The sequence below is a fragment of the Protopterus annectens genome, chromosome 15.part0, assembly GCF_019279795.1.
Source record: "Protopterus annectens isolate FY-2018-M chromosome 15.part0, PAN1.0, whole genome shotgun sequence".
Classification (NCBI taxonomy): domain Eukaryota; kingdom Metazoa; phylum Chordata; order Ceratodontiformes; family Protopteridae; genus Protopterus; species Protopterus annectens.
The window spans coordinates 558,723,261-558,743,883 of NC_056749.1; the positions used below are offsets into that span (position 1 = coordinate 558,723,261).

At 34.1% G+C, this 20,623-nt stretch overlaps 1 protein-coding gene across 3 annotated transcripts in view; it reads left to right on the plus strand.

Annotated features, from left to right (window-relative positions):
- Nucleotides 1–20,623, plus strand: part of LOC122789919 (cytokine receptor common subunit gamma-like) — a 1,562,088-nt gene that overhangs the window by 1,317,347 nt on the left and 224,118 nt on the right. For all 3 annotated transcript variants that reach the window (XM_044057381.1, XM_044057379.1, XM_044057380.1), the window contains 2 exons: nucleotides 1,074–1,243; nucleotides 13,448–13,587. In XM_044057381.1, coding sequence (XP_043913316.1) covers nucleotides 1,074–1,243; nucleotides 13,448–13,587 — 310 coding nt within the window. The remainder of the gene's footprint in view (nucleotides 1–1,073; nucleotides 1,244–13,447; nucleotides 13,588–20,623) is intronic.

Here is a 20,623-nt window from a genome sequence, read left to right on the forward strand (position 1 = left end):
GAGAATATTTACTTTATGGATGTGATGGAGGCATCTTTGTTACTTCACATGACTGTAATCTCCATTGTGCAATGGTGCCGTTTACTGATAATTGTGTACAAGATGGGATGAAAAGAAATACTTTCAAGTACGGGGAAACACTCCATATAATCGAACATTAATAATCTAGAAAAGTGTTTTACACTGGCAGAAGTGATCAGAACTCATTTGATCGCTTCTACCAGTGTTAAGTCTGTGCAAGATTGTGCACAGTGGAGATCATGGGAATTGCCCTGTAACCACTGTACCCACTGTAGAGAGATCTCAGAGTTGGTATTTATAATTAGCAGGGGGTGCAGGGGTGCACTTGCTCTGCTGCAGAAAACATAAGTGTTTTGTTTTTTCACTGATTTGTCTTTCAGTCTTTTGGGATCGATTGTTAGATGTTCACGATTGTGCACTTTGATGTTTAGAAGTAAATTCCAAGTAAGATATATATATATATATATATATATATATATATATATATATATATATATGTATGGGTTCCCTTCAGAATGTCGAATGGCCATTCTCTGGTTTCTTGTCACATTTCAAAGCGATGTTGTTAGTTGAAATGGTGGTTTCATGTGCTGTGTAAGTGAAACTATGCATGTGTGTATTCTGTGCCAGAACTGTGTCTCATGCAAGATTTGCTTTTTGCATCAAACCCACTGAATATCATGACAGACTCTAGCTGACTCATAACTCTGAATAGGATAAGCAGAACATAGTGGATGAATAAATGACTGACTGAAAGAGTGAGTGAGTGAGTGAGTGAGTGAGTGAGTGAGTGAGTGAGTGAGTGAGTGAGTGAGTGAGTGAGTGAGTCAGCAAATGGATGCATTAATGTAAGAATGCATAAAAAGCAATATATTGAATATGTATTTTAATTTAGATTCAAAGGCATGTTCTAGAATAATAAACCCATTTGTCACTGTTATACAGCAAGTTAACTGAAATGTTTATGCATTTTGTCCCTCTTCTCTGTGTATAAAGGTTTCTTGCCTGTAGCATTTTGAAATACATAAACTGTTTTTTTCTTTGCTTTTTAGTTATGGCAAAATAAAAAAAGAGTGTAAGAACTACTCAACTGAAAGTGGATATAACTCTGGGTGCAGGATCGAGAATGTCACTGAGATGTACTTCAAAGACTTTTTTATATTACTGATCGATGCAAATACTTCCACTGAAATCAAGAACAAATTTAAACTACAAGACTTGGGTAAGTGAAAAGTGTTCTGCTGGCAAAATATAAAAAAAAATAAAACAGAAAACATTTGTAATACTTTCAGAAGTATATAATATTTATATCTATCTCTAGTTTTATCTGTATAGGTATATGTGTGTATAAACACATGTTGACATGCATACTAAAATCAGCTGGGACATGTACAGGTGTTTCCAGCAGTCGCAGCAGTGGAATAATGTGATACCTGGACAGATATCAGTTTGGAAATAGTATGGCTTCCCCATTGTATAAGTGTCTGATTCTCCACCTTACTAATGTGCGCCAACCCTAACCCCAAGCATACAGCTTAACTTAAAAAAGTCTACCACTATTCAGACAAATTATGTCTCAAATTATTGTTGGGATTTTTTGACTGATTATAAAGTGAAAACTCTTTGGCTTCAATTTGTAAAAAAGTTATCCCCGTGTTTCCATTAGAGTGAGTGTCAATGAATGCTTGATTACTTTATATCTGAACATTAGTTCATTTAATAATTTGTCATATTCTCAAAAAGAGATATAACAATACTGGTCAAAAGAAGAAGATTGTGTAGCATAAGACAGAAGATGTAAGAGATGTAAAAATCAGGGCCATTTTGTTGCTATATGTAAGACAAAGTTAATTATAGAAGTCACATCTCAGAAAAAGCTGAACTTTTGTTCAGAAAACAAAATCCTCAAATCAGTAAAATACTGTGTCTCATATTCAAGGAGATTGGCAGGGGCTAATATTACTGTGTTACACAAGCTACATATAGAACTTTCTCAAAGCATCTACAGTTGCTTGAAGCAGTGACAGAGATTTCTAACCCTGGTTTGCAAAATTAAGTGGATTGCCAGATGTCTAACCATGTTCAACTAGAAAGGATACAAGTCTGAGTTCAGGGTTTACGTCCTTGATGGTTTGTGTAAATCTCGTACATATCAGGGGGATATATTTCCATAAAAACAAAATACCTGAATAAAGAGACAAAAATATATGAACTCGAAGAGAGGTTGATCTTCAACTTTGGAAACTGAAATAAATAAGCTGGACAAACAAATTAAGCATAATGTGTGAGAAAAGATAAAAAAAATAAAGAAAATATATATAAAAATATTAAGCATGATAGGAAACCTTTTTATAGATACATAATATATGGAAGGAGTAAAGACATGCAAACTGATAAGCTGTGTGAGATGATAAATGTATTCTCAAAAACACAAAAAATTATAGATATTATATTTAAAAAAAATAAAAAACAGTTTGGCTCCACAAGGATAAGATATCATAGCTCGCCTCAGATTCTAGAATCAAAATAGATTATATTGAAAAAGAACTGGACAAACTGGATCCAAACAAAGCACAGGGAAGAGACCTAATTAGTAATAATGACCTGAGAACACTTCAGAAAGAACTTACAGTACCATTATATCTATTATTTAATAGGTCATATAAATTTGAGGGGATCCCTCAAGATTGGAGACATGCACTTATTAAACCTGCTTTTAAGGGAAAGGGTAGTAGGACAAACCCAGAGTCATATGGACCCTTATATCTACTTTCATGCGGTGGAAAAATAATGGAGAAGGTAATATTGGATAAGTTATTGTCAGAAGTGGATAGACCGGGACTTGAAACCATATATCAGCATGCATATGTTGGAAACAGATCTATTACCACCTGTAACATGATGTTCTATAACAATATAATAACAGCTATAACTAAAAAATTGTGCTGTGATATTATTTATACAGATTTAACTTCAGCGTTTGGCAGGGTCATACTAAAAACACTGATCAATAAATTAGAACTAGGTATGGATGTACTCTTGATAAGATGAATAGATGCATGGCTTACCAATAGGACAAGGCAAGTATCATACAGCAATTGGACAGGTGAAATTCTTGGTTACAGTAAGGGTGTCCCACAGGGCCCTGTCCTAGGCCCTTACTTGCTTAGATTTTATCTTTCAGACCTAATTTTTTCATATGAGGTGTAAACTGATTACATGTGTTACAGATAAGGCATGTCTGTGTAATAACTTGACTAAATCGACCATTTGGGCACAGGAGAATAATATGACGATAAATACATAAAAAACTAAGCATATGAGATTTGGGAGACATAAACTGAAGGGTGAATATTTAATACAGCACACAATGATTGAAACTATTGATTCTTTTAAGGACCTTAGTATATGGGTAGATCCAGCTTTCAGATTTTCTAATCATATCAACTAATTGGTTAATAAGAGTTATAGAACCATATGGCTGTTTAAAAAGATTTATAATGTCTAGGAAATCATAAATCTCATTGTTTGTGTTAGTTACATTAGACCCAAACATTAGTATGGAATAACAATATGGAAACCTTATAAGAAAACAAGCATGAGTAAACTGGAAAGATTACAGCAGAAATATACCAAGGGCTTCCATGGACATGAAAACTTAAGTTATTATGAAAGACTAAAATACCTGAACTTGTACAGTGTCTCATATAGATATCTAAGAGGAGATCTTTTTCAGGTATATAAGGCATGTGGAGACAACTACCTCTAGGAGTGTTTGGGGTTGTCAAAAAGTAGTAGGGAATCATCAGACAACCCATGCAGAAGATTCTGTAGGAATTTGAAGTGTACTAATTGGTTGTCCAAGAACGCATCTGGTGCATGGAAGAGACTACCAAATTACATTAAATCAAGCACTAGTTTAGATATTTTTAAGAAAAACCTGGACACTTATTATGGGAACAAGTGTTTTGGTATATTGGGAGGCTAGAAAGACATTAATGCATATGCTTGAAATATTTGTATGTATATATAGCAAAGTTACGGTATGCAAGATGGTTTTGACTGGTAAAACAAGTGAACTCATTCCTGATGTGTGCAGTGAGGCTATTCTCCTTAATTCTGAAGTAGTAAAAATTATATAGAACTGCATGTTGAAAAATATAGCTTGTCCACCCTCAGGAGAGTTAAACACTTTTATTAAATTATGAGTTGTGGAAACCTTACATTCATATTCACAGTTACAAGCATAACACATCACATATATTTCTGTAGATTATAATCAATCCAAAATTATATAAATTGGTCACTTCCGACATTCCCTTAAACCTCATTCCTCCTCCAAAACATTTTTCTGCATGTATTGTTTCCACAATTTCCATTTTGTCTATGTAATTTGCTGCTACCCTTTTCTAAAGCTCAAATTTCTAGCTCTCTTATCTCCATTACAATATTTACTACTTCAAATAAGGTTAGTTAAGAATTTGATTTCCAGTTTCAAGTAAATTGCCTTTTTTAGCAGCCACTGGTATTATAACTTAACATGACTTTACTATATCTAGGCAATTCAGATCCTGTATCCCAGCTCAAAAGAATCATTCTGTTGTTTACATCTATTTTCTAGTCCTGTATTACTGACACAGTACTCTGGAGGGAACGTTTAAAATCTGCCTCCGCATTACACTCCCAAAACATATGTTCCCACTTGCCTTTTTCTTCCTCATCACACCACCATTTGCCATCTACCTGCCATTTTCTTATGCTGTTTAAGTTAGAGGGTGAATTCAAAAGAATGCAATGCCTAATATGGTACTGTCTGTCACAGAGGGATGAAGCCCTTGCTGTGCCCCAGATGACCAATATATCATTAGGACATGGGCACTGGAGGTATTGGCAGAGGCAAGGATGAAAGTGAGCTGCTGATGCAAACTCAGCCATCCTTGTAGGAGATTGGCAGCTTAGGCTCACTGAATAACAGCATTAAGACCCTGATGAGCTCTTTACTGCAAGCAGCATATCACTTAGTTGAGATGTTGCACATGCAAAGGAGTGTGAATGCATCTCCCAAAAGCAACCATTGCAGAGCTGACAAAGCTGTTGAGGGATGGCAGAGGTGAGGACACACAATCTACCGCAGAATGATGCTACACCAGTGTACTTGAAATCCTCATAAGTCTTGGATATAAGTCAAGCTGAGTCTGGTAGAGGCTAGCGTAGGCAAAATAGACCCACTGATCAAGGAGAGGAGCTGCAGGCAGCTGATGGTCAACTGCAGAGAGGAAAAATAAAAAAAAATGGCAAGCCTTTGAATGGTAGAACATTTAATTGAACCAACAGAGTGGTGTTCTTCAGTGGCCCAAGTATTAAAGAAAAATGGCAGCATGCACTCAAAGCTTTTCAGCTGTGCATATTTTCACAGAATGCCCATACTTTTGTCTCATACTTGATCTGTCTCTCATATAATGTGTGGTTTTCTGACAAATTATTGAGGAGTGAAATCAATAAACAGTAACAGGCATATTTTTTAAAACAAACTTTTTATTAATTTTAAAACAAAGACTGTACACAATTATTTAAAGATAAATAGAACAAAAACAAAACCATTTATAGATGTCCACAACAAAATCAAACATAGAAAACTAAATCATTAAAATTTATCAAGTAAATCACTTAATTCTGACCAAAATCTAAACTTGTGACTAGTATTCGAAGTTCTCATTTTTGCAGCCAACAATTCTTATTTACAGATATTTTTGCTAAATTAATGAATTCAGGGAAAGAAAGGGTAGTTTTACGTTTCCATTTCTTTGTGACTATTTTTCTTGCTATCACTAAAATGGACCAAAAAAGATGCTCCTGCACCCTTGGAATGGAATCCAGAACAGGAGCATTATATATGATCAAGGAGTTCAAAATGATACAATTATCTGTCCATAATGCTTTGGCAACATTTCTAAATTCAAACCAAAGATAAGGTAGTATTTTACAATCCAATATCATATAAAACCAATCTTTGTTAGAGACGTCATTACACCTCCAGCAATTAATTTTACCATAATTAAATATTAAAGCTGCTTTATGTGGAGTTAAATGTGCTCTGTGAAGAAATCTCCACATCTATATTTTCCAGTAAAGAGAAGTAGTAGATTTTTTCACAGATTTAATAATTAAGCTTTTATCTTCATCATAAAATGCATTCTCATTAATCTTATTTAAGTAATATTCCAACATAATGAATATGTGGGAACAAACTCTTTTCTTATTATTTTATAAATTATTGCTATATATAATTTATTCTTATTTGAGTTACTATGGATTTTGAAAAAAAAAACTCAAGAATCTTTGGCTAATGTTTTGTTTAAAAATCCATGGAGACCTTAATTTTATCACTAACATATTTTGCAAGATTGTATAGTCAACCAGTTATTATTTTCTAATCAATGTCTTGCAAGAAGATAATCTGTATTATGGGATTTATTTCTGATTAAGAATTGATGCCAGAAGATTACATTTGCATCTCTAAGGTCTAGCATTTTGTTTATATTAAAAGTTCGCAAACAACCCACAGTATTTGATATAGGGAACAATAAAAACAGTAACTCTTTAACTATATAATTAGAATTCATGAGTCTTTCAAGATCCAGTAAAATTTATTAATTCCAAATTTAGAGAAAGATTCTACAGCATAGCTGTTTTTATTTAGTAATATTTTATGAATATATTTCCAAGTGGATTTTTAAGAGGAATTTAACCATAGAGATATTAAATTGAGAATTATGGATATGGTGTATAATTCAACATTTGGAAAACTTAATCCACCACCTAGCCACCTTTTTACATGCCAGTCAAAAGATATTCTTAGTTTATTGGGGTGCAAAAGAAAATTAAGAGTAGAATTTCATTTCTTAAAGATATTTTTGGAGGGAGAATAATTAGTGATTGTAGATAGAATGGTATATTGATAGGATTATCATTTTTATGAAAGTCTATCTTCCAATTCAAAAAAGTTCCAATTAATAATAATTTTAGTAACAGTATCTATTAAATTGTTATAATTTACTGCCATTGAGTCTTTTACAGTAGATGTAATTATAATTCCAAGATAATTAATTTGTGAATTATCCAAAATAAAATTATTATACTCCCTTAAATAATTATTAACTTTTTATTAATAAGTAAAGTTTCTGTTTTATCATGGTTAAACATCAAGCCTGACACTTTTTTCAAATAATTAATAGACTTAAATTTGCTTTTGAAACTTCAACATCACCATTTGTTATTAAAATGGCATCTGCAATTAATTAATTTTACAGGGATAACTTTCATTTATCGAGAATCCATGAATTTTGCTTTTATATCTAATAAAGTTTGTGAAAGGTTCAATTGCTAGACCAGATAATAGATGTGACAAGGGACAACACTGTTTTGTAACTTTTAATATTCTGAAAGAGCTAGAAAGAAAAGAGCCAATTTTAGTAAAATAGAATGAGTTACTGCCCAATATAGACTGTAGTTCCTTTTTCACTGAGTTATCTTGAAAGTTCACCTTAGTGTGTTTCAGTCTGTCACAACAGTCAATAAAACTTCTGACAGGAAAATAAAATCAAAGAAAAAAACATAAAAACTTGATTTTCCTTTCAAATAGTTGTCCAAGTTTTTTTTAAAATACTCAAAATGTATATGAAAGAAGTTTTTGTTAAGTTTGTATAATAAAATCCTCTCAGGAAAAAAGAACATAAAGCAGAACTAAGACTTTGTGCTGTTAGCAGTTTGCCATCTTGGCCACACCCCCAAAGTTGTGCAACAGTGACCGACATCTGAGTATCAGCCTTCATATGCTTCAGAAAATGCATGCTAATGCAGTACCTATTATTCAAGCAAATGTTTTAAGTTAATAAGAGCAAATTTAAAACGTGTCCCTAATTTTTGGTCTTCTGCCATCCACTGTTATTTTTGGTTTTGTCCAGATTTTTTACACCACGTTTTTGAGTGGTATGCACCAAAAATGTGCTGATTTAAGGAAACTTAATTCTGTGGGTATATATGAAAGGTTTGTTCTGCCTATACTAGAAAACATAACACCCAAGCTAGCCAGTCCTAAAGTATTTTCCATGTTAAAATACTTCCAGTAAGTTTTGAACAGTGCACCTAAATGAAGATCACCAAATACTAACAGCCTTTATCACTCTAGGAAAAGTCTGATTTAAGGTGCTGTCAAAATGAATGAGTTGCTTAAGGATCTTGATGGTTTTTGTTGTTGCTATGGAGGACATATTTGGAAGACATATTGGTATTTAGTGCAAATAAAGAGATTCATGATGGTTAAAGACTGAGCTTCAAACTATTAAAGATTCTGCTTTAAATTTAAACCATGACGATGCTGTTTAGGAAAGAGTGAGCTCTAGTATTTTGGTTACAGCATAAGTAATACTGAAGTTGGACAAGATACAAGCAATGTCAGAACAGCAGGCGAACTAAAGTCCATCATGTTTAACTTAGTTAAGACAAGATTTAAGCACGATCAACTTCTTGGCAAGTTTGTGCCAGATATCTTAATTTTTTTTGTGTCAAATTAAAATGTATCCTGGTCACTGAAAAATGCTCAAGCCCAAGCTTTCAATAGAATAAAATAAACATTAAGAAATCACTCCAGTGCCAGTGCAGCCACTGACAACTGAGATTTTGAATAGTGGTAGCAATGAGCTAAGTGCAACATTGCTCCAGATGGAAGAATCTCCTAATACCTATTAAGACTAAACAGTTTCTAACTTCAGTCTGACCACAAAAAATTGGTTCCACCAATTAGTTCCTATGCTCTAGAAAAATGCCATCCAGGTACCAAATAGTTTTAATGACAATGAAAAAGGTTCAGTGCTTGAGCCTGAAAGACAGTTAGTTTCAGCAGACATGTTATTCAGAAATCCTATACATGACAAAGTATTGTCATATACCAAAGAAATCTTATACATGACAAAGTATTGTCATATAGCTAAGAAATCCTACATATGATGAAGTATTGTCAGATACCAAAGAATACACTGTCTCCAATGAGCACAGCATAATGACAACTACACTTGCCACTAACAAAGATTAAAAAAGCTAGTTCAACTACCAGGAATGACCACGAGTTCCATTTGAGATGGATGCAGAAATCACTGGATATGAAAAGAACATATTCCATGTAAGTACTACACAATCAAAGTACAACTAAAAGAGTATGATGGCTTACTGCTGTATCAAGACAGAGTCTCAACAAAGAGCCAGAATGTCAGACTGGTGAACAAACATCAACCAAGACATTGCAAAACTTATCTCAAAATGTCAGTTCTATATTGTTGTTAAACATGACAGAGATGAGCATCATTAATTAATACCCTTACCACATAGTACATAACAGAAGATAGCTGTTGACATCTGTAAGTCTGAAGGCAATAGCTACCTCATAGTAGTGGGCTATTATTCTGGTGACATACAGATAATATGTGTACCAACCATAATAAGCCAAAAAATAATTATAAGGTTCAAGACCATAATCAAAATATATGCAATGCCTATTGAACTAGTTACAGAAAACAATACACAGTTTGTATCAACTGATTACCAAGTATTTGTTGGCAAGTAAAGTTTCCTCATACTACAGCATAAACATAATGTCCTCAATCAAATGTTGAAACAGAGAGAGGCGTACAAATTCCCAAAAATAGATCCTCATGCCATACTGAGCTTCTCCATACAGTGCCACAGGGGGTAATGCTTGGAAGCAAATAAGTAGTAATATACCACTGTTCGGGTAAAAAGGTGATCCAAAAACTCTTCTGTACAATTTAGTTAAATAAAATGAGCAAAGAACTAAAGCTTCATTCAAAATGTTTTATGGCAAACCTTATACTGTGCAAGCACTACCTATCTTTCAACCTGGTCAACATGTATGCATGAAGTTAGAGGGGAGAAATAATGGAACACAACAGGGGTTGCACTGCAGAAAATTAATGAATAAAGATCCTATCTTACAAACAGGAGATGACACCACAACTAGACAAAATCAGAAGAATTTTACAATAGTTACTGATGAGCATCAATCTGAAGACAGCGATCCAGAAAACAAAGCCTAAGTGGTTGATTTAAGAATAACCAGTTCCACATTTAGTAACAGTGTTCCTCTTCTTCAAAAGTTTACAATAACTCAATATCCACGAAAAGCAGAAGCTTAAATTCCACAATGTGGGATGGCAGACGTCGTGTAACCCAGATAAGTGTGACTGTTCCTAATCCTGTTAAAACTGCCTTGCAAAACAATTTTAAAAATAATTATGCCCAGTATAACCATCTGTGTAATATTTTCGTTCCACAGGTTCTAGTCCAGTTCAAGACCCTGTGCTACATGAATGACACACAGTGGACAGGAAGCCAAAGTACTGATTTGCTATAAATATTTCCTTGTTGTATGCATCTTGCTAATGATGTTTCTCTTACATTGCTGTTTTAGAAGAAATTGTATTCATTGCATTTCTAAAATTAAATATATGTTCTGAGAGGATCATTTCAGCTTGTTTAATGTATGTGTGCGGTTGCTGTGTACACATCTGTACATTAAAATTGCACAGACAGGTTTATGTTATTTTGAAGGGGAGTATGAGGATAAGTAAGTAGTTTCTATACACTGTGTGTAATATATCCATTGCCACTATAAAGCTACCGTGCAGCATAGTCATTTTATAAATCAAGATGTCCCATAATACATTGCATCTCAAGTCTTGTGTCAATGTGTTTGTGGTAACTGAACTGTTAATCATTTTACTGAATTGGCATTTTAAACCAAATAAAAGTTATGTATTTTGCTAAAATGTTAATATCCTGACATTAATAACTCTACTGATCAACATTACTGGATAAGCAGAGGTGCTCATCATGACACTAGGGCTTATTATTTGCAGTTGTAATAATGTCAATATCTGAATATATGCTTTGGCTATGATTGGATGATTCTCCATTCAGGAAAATAATGTACAACCCTGAATGGCTGAAAACTTGTGTTTATAGTTATAAACTGATTAGTTAATTTGGCCACTTTACCAGAAAATCAGTTAAAATGCTCATTATGTTAGAGGTTGATACAATTTGCCTAATCAATGAAACATAGCAATGCCAATTATAAATATGTTGTGTAGAATTTAGTAGAGAAATTCCCTGCTTCATTCCTTTCCTGTTCCTTCCTCATTTGCAGACAGTCCTCTGTATCAGGTATAACAACCATGTGACCTCTGGCTTAAAGATACTAATTTTTATTCATATCTGTTTCCAGTGGGAGTGCAGTACTTAGGGCATGCCTGATATCATAGTCACAGGAGGCAGGCAAAGATGTAAATGTTAAGCAACAAGGCTACATTCTCTCTAAACTCTGCCATTGCACTAATACTCTTTTCATAAAAAACAGAAATTGAAAGGACGTGATCAATAGAGTTTTATTCCCAACTCAAATATAATAAATTTAATGTTAAGAATGCAAGAACAACTCATCCCCATGTCAAAAATTTGATTTGCATTCTAAGCACTCCTCTGACCTGACTCATCTCCAAGTACTGATCACTTAACAGCTCAACGTGTCTGTTCACCTGAGCATCAAGAACATGTGGCTCTGCCTTAGGCCTTATGACATGACTATGAAATCAGTCACAGATGTTAGATCAAGGTGCTTTACCAGGCGCCAGAAATTTCATGTCAGTTTTTTTTTTTATGGAAATAAACACATTTGGCCAAGTAAGGCCATATTATTGAAATCTATTTTATTTTTCAAACAAATGCTAAAAATTACAGTATTGAGGCATTTTTTACAACTTATTTTAGGCTGGCATGGAAGCATTGTGAATTTGTCTGAACTTCTTTCTGATTTTCCCAGCTTATGCTGAAGTTGTGAAAAGACTCATTAAAAAAACTTGATTTTTGTAATAATCACATAGTAGAAGTAGAAATAATTAAGGGGAAGGGAATACTTTTATAGGATTAAGCGGCTGTCTGAGCTGTGCCATGATCATTCATTTACAGTGTTGCAACCACCATTATTCTACTGTGCATGTAGTGAGTTCTTTCTTACATTCATTGTACAACAATATAAAAGTTTAAGGAAATATTATGAGCTGAAAGGTGCAATGTCTATGGCACCAAATATGTCTTGTCTTAGGACTCTTAACCTGCCAGGTTAGAAGCTGGGACCATCTTAGCTCCATAAACATCACATAGGGTAGGTACTGTGTTTAAATATTTTTATTCAAACATATTTGCCAAAAATCCAACATTTTGATCCAAAAAGGTTCTTCCACTTAGGACTGCAGGAAGAAAGAAATTATGTAATGTCTCTGATATGTGGCCTTCTGAGAGAAAAGTATATGTATTTCTGGAAGTAAGGGGAAAACTGTGTAGGGAGAACCTAGCTCCCCAAAGAAAATAACAATCTATTTTTTTCAGAAGACAACGCTTTTTGTTAGAGAAACCATACCATAAGGGGAAATGGTGTGATGTGTAAAATCTTACTTTGGTAAACTGTCATTATTTTTATTTTTCCCCCAAAGTCAGACAATCAGCAGCTCTGTTTAGTTGCTACTGTCTTAATGTATGAAAAATTTCACAGGGTTACATAAGATTTCATAAACAATTGCTATTTTTTTCTTTTTGCCCACTATGTTATCAGTCAGATGAGACTATTGATCAGTCTAAAAAATGAACAAATAAAACAAGTAAAACAAATGGACAATTTAATGCAAAGAGATGCCGTTAAATATCAGAATTCTCAAAAGACAAGAAAATGTTTGCCTAAAGCTTCCGATGCATCAGTAATGATTTGAGCTGTACCATTATCTGCTGGGAAATGTGAACCCGAGAATCAAAATGTTTACACTGCCTAGTACACACATTACTGCAAATTGTAGGATATGCAGTCCAATATAATACTAATATCTTAACAAATAAGTCATCTGTAGGCACGGCCATCTCATGATTATATATCTTTGGCTTGTTCAGAGAATTGATGTACATGCAGGTGTAACACACATCAGGACTAATATGGGTAAAAAGCACAACTTTATCTTTTCTGTATGTGCTCATCTGGCAAGAGCCAATTAGAAAGTAAGTAAGCTGCTGCATCATTGTTTTAGCAGTACCTTTGTAACGAATATACTTTCTTAGGAGTACATATTCTGTAATACATATTCCATGTACTCCTATTTCTTAAAAAAATGTCTTTTGCTTCTTTCATACTATCTTAAATGAGACAACTCCAGAATAACTCTTCCTTTAAACAAGTTATAGACATATAATTTTTTTCAATGTGTTTGGTATTTTCAGAATCCTGCTAGATTTGAAACAAATCCATCCTTGTAGAATACTTATTGCATTGTGGCAGGACTCATACGTATATATTTTTCTTCATTTGCAGTGAAGCCAAATCCCCCTTTTAATCTGGTGGTTACAAATACAAGCAACAACCAACTAAAACTGACTTGGAATGTGACCATGAAACTGAGCTGTCTTCAGTTTGACATTAAATACAAAAGCAACAAAGAAACTAACTGGACGGTAAGTTTTTGTCTTTGTATACCTTGCTATAGCTAGAAATATGAAAAGAGTTGCAAAAGTACATCACACTGTGTTGGAGATAAAAAGAAACTACTATGACTGTATTTATCATTTTGATGTCAACATCCTGAGCTCAGACTAATACAGAACCTAAAAATGGGAGCATACTAACAGAAACCACAGAACAGGTAGACAAAAATAACAAACCACCATCTGCTACTATTCAATTATGACTTGTAGTAAAATGTTGTAGATAGGACAGCAACAAGTAAAGTAATAAAACTGTGTATAATATAATCTGACATTCAGCTTTGCTTTGCAGTCAGTGTAAATCCAAGTAAATGGCTTTATAATAGGATATAAATAAATTAGAGTTCTTCTGTACTAGTCTTCATAATGAAACTAAAAGCATTAAATTTACATGACAGTACAATGCTGAGCAGATGTATTGAAACTGTTAAGCTCTTTCATCTTATACATATTATAAAGGCTTCTTCAGAACCAAAATGCTTTCATGTTAACATACAAACAATCCAGTGACCACTTATGTCTTATTATATTCATGACAGTCATTCTCGTAATAAAACATATTAAAAAAATGTCAACACATTCCAGACATTCTTGAAATAACTTATATAAAAGAGTTCAGTTTGGCAGCACTCTTAACAGAGATGTGCTCATTTAAACTTGGGGCTTAAGATACATTTAATTTCAGTTGACTCATTTGCTAAATATTTTTCTATACTCTAGACCACCCCCGATACTCAAACAAACACTATATAATATTAGTATAATAGCTAGTTCTATTAAGGATGCCAGATGCTCAAAATATTCATCAGTTTTGTTACATGAGCATCATGGGAGTGAGCACAGCACTAAATGGGTGTACAAAATCATAAAATTGTGAAAATTGCATTTAGCATTTTGTTTCAGTTGTAATGTAAATACTGTAGGCATAAAATATTACTCCCAATACTTGAAATGTGTTCTGGGTAAAGAGAATTTAGTTAGATGTGTTGGCTTTTGTCCCATTTTTATGACTAAGAAATGCTTGAACTTAAAACACATGCTGAAAGTGAATAAAATAAGGTTGATTAGTAATAGAGCAAATGACATATATAGGTGTGGATGTTTTGACTATTGCTGTTGCATTTTCTGAGGGTGCATATATATTGTGTGGCCATACTTTACCCTGATGGCACAGTCACATTCTTGTAAGAGTTATGCAGTCAGTTATTTACATTAGGAAGATCAAAAGTAGACTGCAAAATAGAATTTACAAGTATTTAAACTTTATTGAAAATAAACTTAGCATGTGAAGAGAAGGTTTTAGAAAATGTTTCAGTATTTGACAGTATTGTTTGAATATCTGCTATGCTGATTTTAATTCAGAAATAGTGTATAGTTAACTAGTTGGTAAACATAATACTATTTCCCTTAAATGTGCTCTCAAAGTAAGAACTTTGAGATACATGTTATTAAGATTACTAGGAAAGTACAGATGTTTTTATAAAATGTTATTATAGTGACAATGAATTTCATTAATATACTGTAATATCATTGATCAAATTGAGTTTTAGAAATGTGTGTGTGTGTTAACATGTAATCTTTGGAATCTGAAGAAGTGTTTTTAATGTTTATAAGATGAAAATGCTTAACAGTTTCAATAAATCTGTTCAGCACTGTACACTGCTATAAGACTGGTAATTTTGTTTTTATTTGAAGAAGTTACATCAGTAGATTGCCAATACCTTTATTTTTATTATCTGTCTTCATTGTATTGCCTAGATAATCACTTATAAAATAATAATCAGTATTATTTTATAAGTCTTTCATTAGTAATTTGCCCAATTACTATTACAACATGCAGCAAAATCTAAACAATGACCATGTCTTGGGCTTAATATAGTTTTATTCAGACAAAAATCAAAAAGTCGATAAAGCAGCTGAACAAAAAAATAGATAAAAAAACTGCTCAAGGCTTGGAAAATACGAAACCACGGACTAGCGTAACTTCCACTTTATTCAACGTTTTTGTAAAAAACTTTTTCAGAACCAAAAGGAATGTTACATCAAGCATTCATTTAAATACTGCACACAATTAAAATCAATTAATCAATTACATAGTGTAAAAACATAATTAAAGAGCCCTTTACAAAAAGCAAACTCTTCATTCATCATTATGCACTATAGAATAGGCATAATTGAGTACATTACAATAACACACATTATAAAACATATTCCTGGGTTAAATGAAGCCATCAATATTAAATGTTTCTTAAAAGATCATGAAGCATATGTTTTATAATTGTGTGCAGTATTTAAATGAATGCTTGATGTAATATTCCTTTTGGTTCTGAAGAAGTTTTTTACGAAAGCGTTGAATAAAGTGGAAGTTATGGTAGTCCGTGGTTTCATATTTTCCAAGACTTGAGCAGTTTTTTGATCTAGTTTTATTCAGACATGAACTACTTAATAGGTAAACAGACAACCAAACCAATGCTTCCATGCTCTGAAAACATCCTGTCTCATACTGTTGATTCCTGAAATGCTGCCAAAGGTAGTTCAATTCTCTTCAACACCACTCAGTATAAAAATACTCAGAAACACTAAATTAAAAGACGATTAAAAAAACAAACCAGGTATCATTATTCTATTTACAAATAATTTACAATTAGTATCAAGTACCCATCTTTCTTCTGTAATTACACTCTTTTCTTAGAAGATCTTTTCAAGCCACAATCAAACAATGACACATAACAGTGATGAGCCTTTACAGACTCCATTATTACCTAATCCCTATTGCTAAAACCAGTCTGGTCAATACCCTAATAAACAGAAAACTGTTCTGTATCAGCTTAACGTAAGAGGGCATCTCAGCTTCCCAACTAACAAAATTAGAACAAGTTTACGTTGGACAGCAAAATTCATCAACGGTTGTGTATCAGAAACACACCACTATATCATATTAATCAACCTAAACTGCTTTCCTTTCAAACACTAATCATATTACTATGCCCGTCCCATGCCTACAAACCACTGCAATCATTTCAGAAACATCCCTCCAGCCATCCCCTCAATGCTTAATGCCTTATTACAAGCTTATGTTTATCTGAAAAGCTGTTCATAAAAACTCCACACCCAACAAAACATATGATGATGATGATGTTTTTTCCAGAAACTATGTCACTCAAATCTGGAAACAACTCCTCCAAGACATTACTAAACTGCATATCATAATTTCCTTTAAAAACAATCAATATCTTACTTTAGAGATCAGATTAAGGTAAAGTGTAACTGTTAAAACTGTCACCAAATTAAATTATTCATATACTGCTTAATGCTTAGTGAAATGTACAAAAAAGCACCCCTATTGCCTGACTTACTCAGATTAATTCAAGATTTTCCATTTTAAATTTGTGTACATGAAAATTCTGTCAACCTGCAGTTCAACTATGTGCTAAGCTAGAAACGTAATTATATCACTTTATACAAATCAGTTCAAATGTTTTATAGCTGCAGCCAAGCTATCATGCAATATCTTGTTAATCAATACCTTGTGAAGACATATAGGGACAAGGCACAATGTTATTTCACTTTAAGTGAATTTTACAACTCTTGAGGGAAACTTATAATGTTTCAGTTCATTTTCATTTTTATGATATGTATACACTTGGTCTACATTCATTTTGATTACATTGATACATTTGGTCTACCTTTTTTATTTTTATATCTTTTATCCAACAACCTGACTGTCTGATTCAGAATGCTAGGTAGACACTGTCTCATTTGCTAGCTCAGACAGTATGCTGATGATTCTGTGCCCTGCCCTCAACATCTCTCTCTCATAACATCGGGTTCACCTGTCAAATCCCTGTGCATTCTGTGTAACAATGACTTCAAGGCCGAAACTGTTCCCAACTTCATACAAAATAAGGTGAGGCTTTTCACTGGCAAGTATGACCAACACGTCCTGCTAACCATTTCTACCTTTAAAAAAAGAAAAAAAAATTGTTGCATTCAAATAAAGTGAGTGCCATTACAGCAAAGCTTCCACTTTTTGGATTATCTCACATGCACATAAAATAGGTAACAAATGCTATAGTTCTAAAACATGACAATCTTACTTTTCACTGCAAACCCAGATTACATTTGAAGGTGCAGAGTTGCTGTTTGTCCCAGAACATACTTACAAAGTGGTATAGATCAAAGTCATTCACTGTATGCATGGAGCTCATGTTTGAACACACTAAGATATTCTCCTTCATCTGAATGCTCCCATATGACAGGCTAAACTTGTTTTTGCAAAACACACATCATCATCTTGAATGCTAGCAAAAAATGCATGCTTCTACCAAAAAGGCAAATCTTGATGAACCTATGTGAACCAGTAATCATCAGAGCATTTCCTCTTTAAAACATCTTCTTTGAATAAGAGAGCTGATGTTAAGGATTACACTGCGATAATACCCACCACTTTCATAGGCAGCATCATGGGTTCATGGGTTCATAGGTAAGTACTTGGCTATCTACCCTTGTGGGCCATTTTAAGGCTAGCCAATTTCCCTTTCTGTGCTGTAAATAATTTATCCTGTCTGGTTATAGAGTGGCCTTAGCCATTCCATGGTCAATAATTATATATAACCCTCATTGAGAATAACTGCGATCATACTATAGATAATTTGAGGGGACTCATGCATGGGATAAAGCATTTAGGAACTGCCTCTGTCCATTAGTAGTACAGGGACAACCCTGAGATAAAAAATTCTGTTACCCATCTGTAGATCCAAGTTGTGCTTGAATATGGACAGGGATGAACTTTGTTTTATGTGAATGAGGAGTTTGCTCCCCAGCAGTTCTATCCTCTCTGAGATATACCTGCCCCTCCAAAGTGTTCTATTGCTGTTGCAAAAGAGATCTTAAATACCTAAACTGAGTATTTCTGATGCCATTTGACTTGCTAATGTCCAGTAAATCCATCAGTAATGGATTGGAGGATGCCTTGGATGTCAGGTCACCTCTTGGCATTCTGTAGGATACTGAGTATAGTGACAGGGCTTCGAGTCTGTCCAGGTAGGTCTTATATTCTTTCAGAAAGGTTATCTCTGTGGGTGTTCAAGTTGTTTGTATTAGAGACATTGAAAGTTAAGCCATCTGTCTTAAACCATCCAGTTCTTCTTCTTAGACAAAAGAACTGACCATACCTTATTCATTCCTACGCCGTCTAGCTGACTCTGGAAGTGCAAAGTCTATTATTCCTAATCTAGTTATCTGCATTGTAGTTAAGGTGACATCATGCATGACACATAGTGGTATTTTTGTCTAGGACATAGTTTATTCATATAGAGTGGTTTCTGAGTCCAACAGTATCAGACTAGTAATTTTGAAGATGATAAGTTCATAGGTAGGTACCCGCGGTGGTGGTGCTGCGGTAGCATTGTCACCTCACAGTAAGACGCTGTCTGGTTCAATTCTCAGCTAGAGTGTCTTCTGTGTGGAGACATGCATGAATGGGCATACTTTCGTTGAAGGTTGTGCGTCAGGGCTGGTAACTCGGCATGTAAAAATCAACTACCAATCATTAGCGGACCGGAGTTCTGCTGTGGCGACCCCTAACCGGGAAAAGCTGAAAGACACAACATAGGTTTATAGGTAGGTACTAGGCTATTATCCCTAGGGCCTATATAAGCCTAGCCAAATGGTACCCTGGCTTTTGCCACCCAAGAAAATTATTTTCCTGTGCCCCTGTCAAGCAGAGGCACAGAACTGATCCCCAGTGTGAATTTCCTCTCTCCCATCCAATCATCAAAATTTTTCTTGAAGAGTGCTAATGAGGAGCTTTGTTTGATATAGATAGGTAGTTTGTTCCAGAGTATGGGAAGTCTCTGGGGCAGGAATATATCCCTCCAGCATGTTCTGTTCATTGTGGTGACAAGGTTTAGGTCCCTAGAGCGTGTAGCTCAGAGGGATTGGGATTTTTTTAAGTGGAGCATGTCAAACAGCTCTGGGTTTGACATAGCTTTGTATGTAAGTATAGCTATTGGGCAATAGATTGTGGAAACTGTGGATGTGCCACCTTTATGAAGAGGGATGATGTGTGAGACCTTCCACAGCATGGGGAGCTGCTACTGTTTTACTGTTGTCCTTATTGTTCTTCATTGTTTATTTGAGGTGCAGTTTTTAGGGATTAAGAGTCTGTGAGAAGGAAGTCTCAGTTTTTCTTCTGTTGGCTCACTTATACATGCACCAAAATGCAAAGCAGAAAGTATAGCAACAAGCAGCAGTGACCAAGAAAAACTGTGCCAAAGTAAGTCCAAACACTCAAAAATACAGTAAAATCCATTAATGAAATCACAGTTAAGCATTTTCACTATTAGAGCAGTCAGGACTTCATCAGAACTGACAAATAACTTGCATTCCACCATTAAATAATGTTCAAACAGTCATGCAGTCAAAATCATGTGACATTACACTAGAACCCTATGTCAAAAGCTAAAAGAACAGAATGCTTAAAAAACACAACATTTTTCAAATATTATGCATCAATATTAGACTGGTTTCTCACCAATAAACCCTCCCTCTAACATGAACATGGCTGTCTCCTGACTTTCTAAGTGACCAGCTACCCATTTACTTATATAGGCAGCACACTAGTACTCCAAATAACATTGTCTACAAATACATTCATAGCAAGAAAAAATTCTGTCAACAAGTCTTTAATACCCTCCTGCAAAACTGTAAATGGTCCCCACTAAAACATATTCCCCTAGATGATGACGTTCAATATTTTAACAAAAAAAAAATTCATCCAAATACTAAACAGCCTTGCTCCCCCCTCAGAAAAATCCGTATCAGATCCAAACACCATGGCTTACCAACAATACCTTAAATCTTCCAAAACTAAGAGACAAAATCTGATCCTAATACCAAGAGACTAAATACTCCTTAAATATTGCCAAATGTACAACCTTAAAAAAGAATAAATTAGACAGAACAAAAAAATTAGCACACATCTATTCAATGAAAACACCACAAT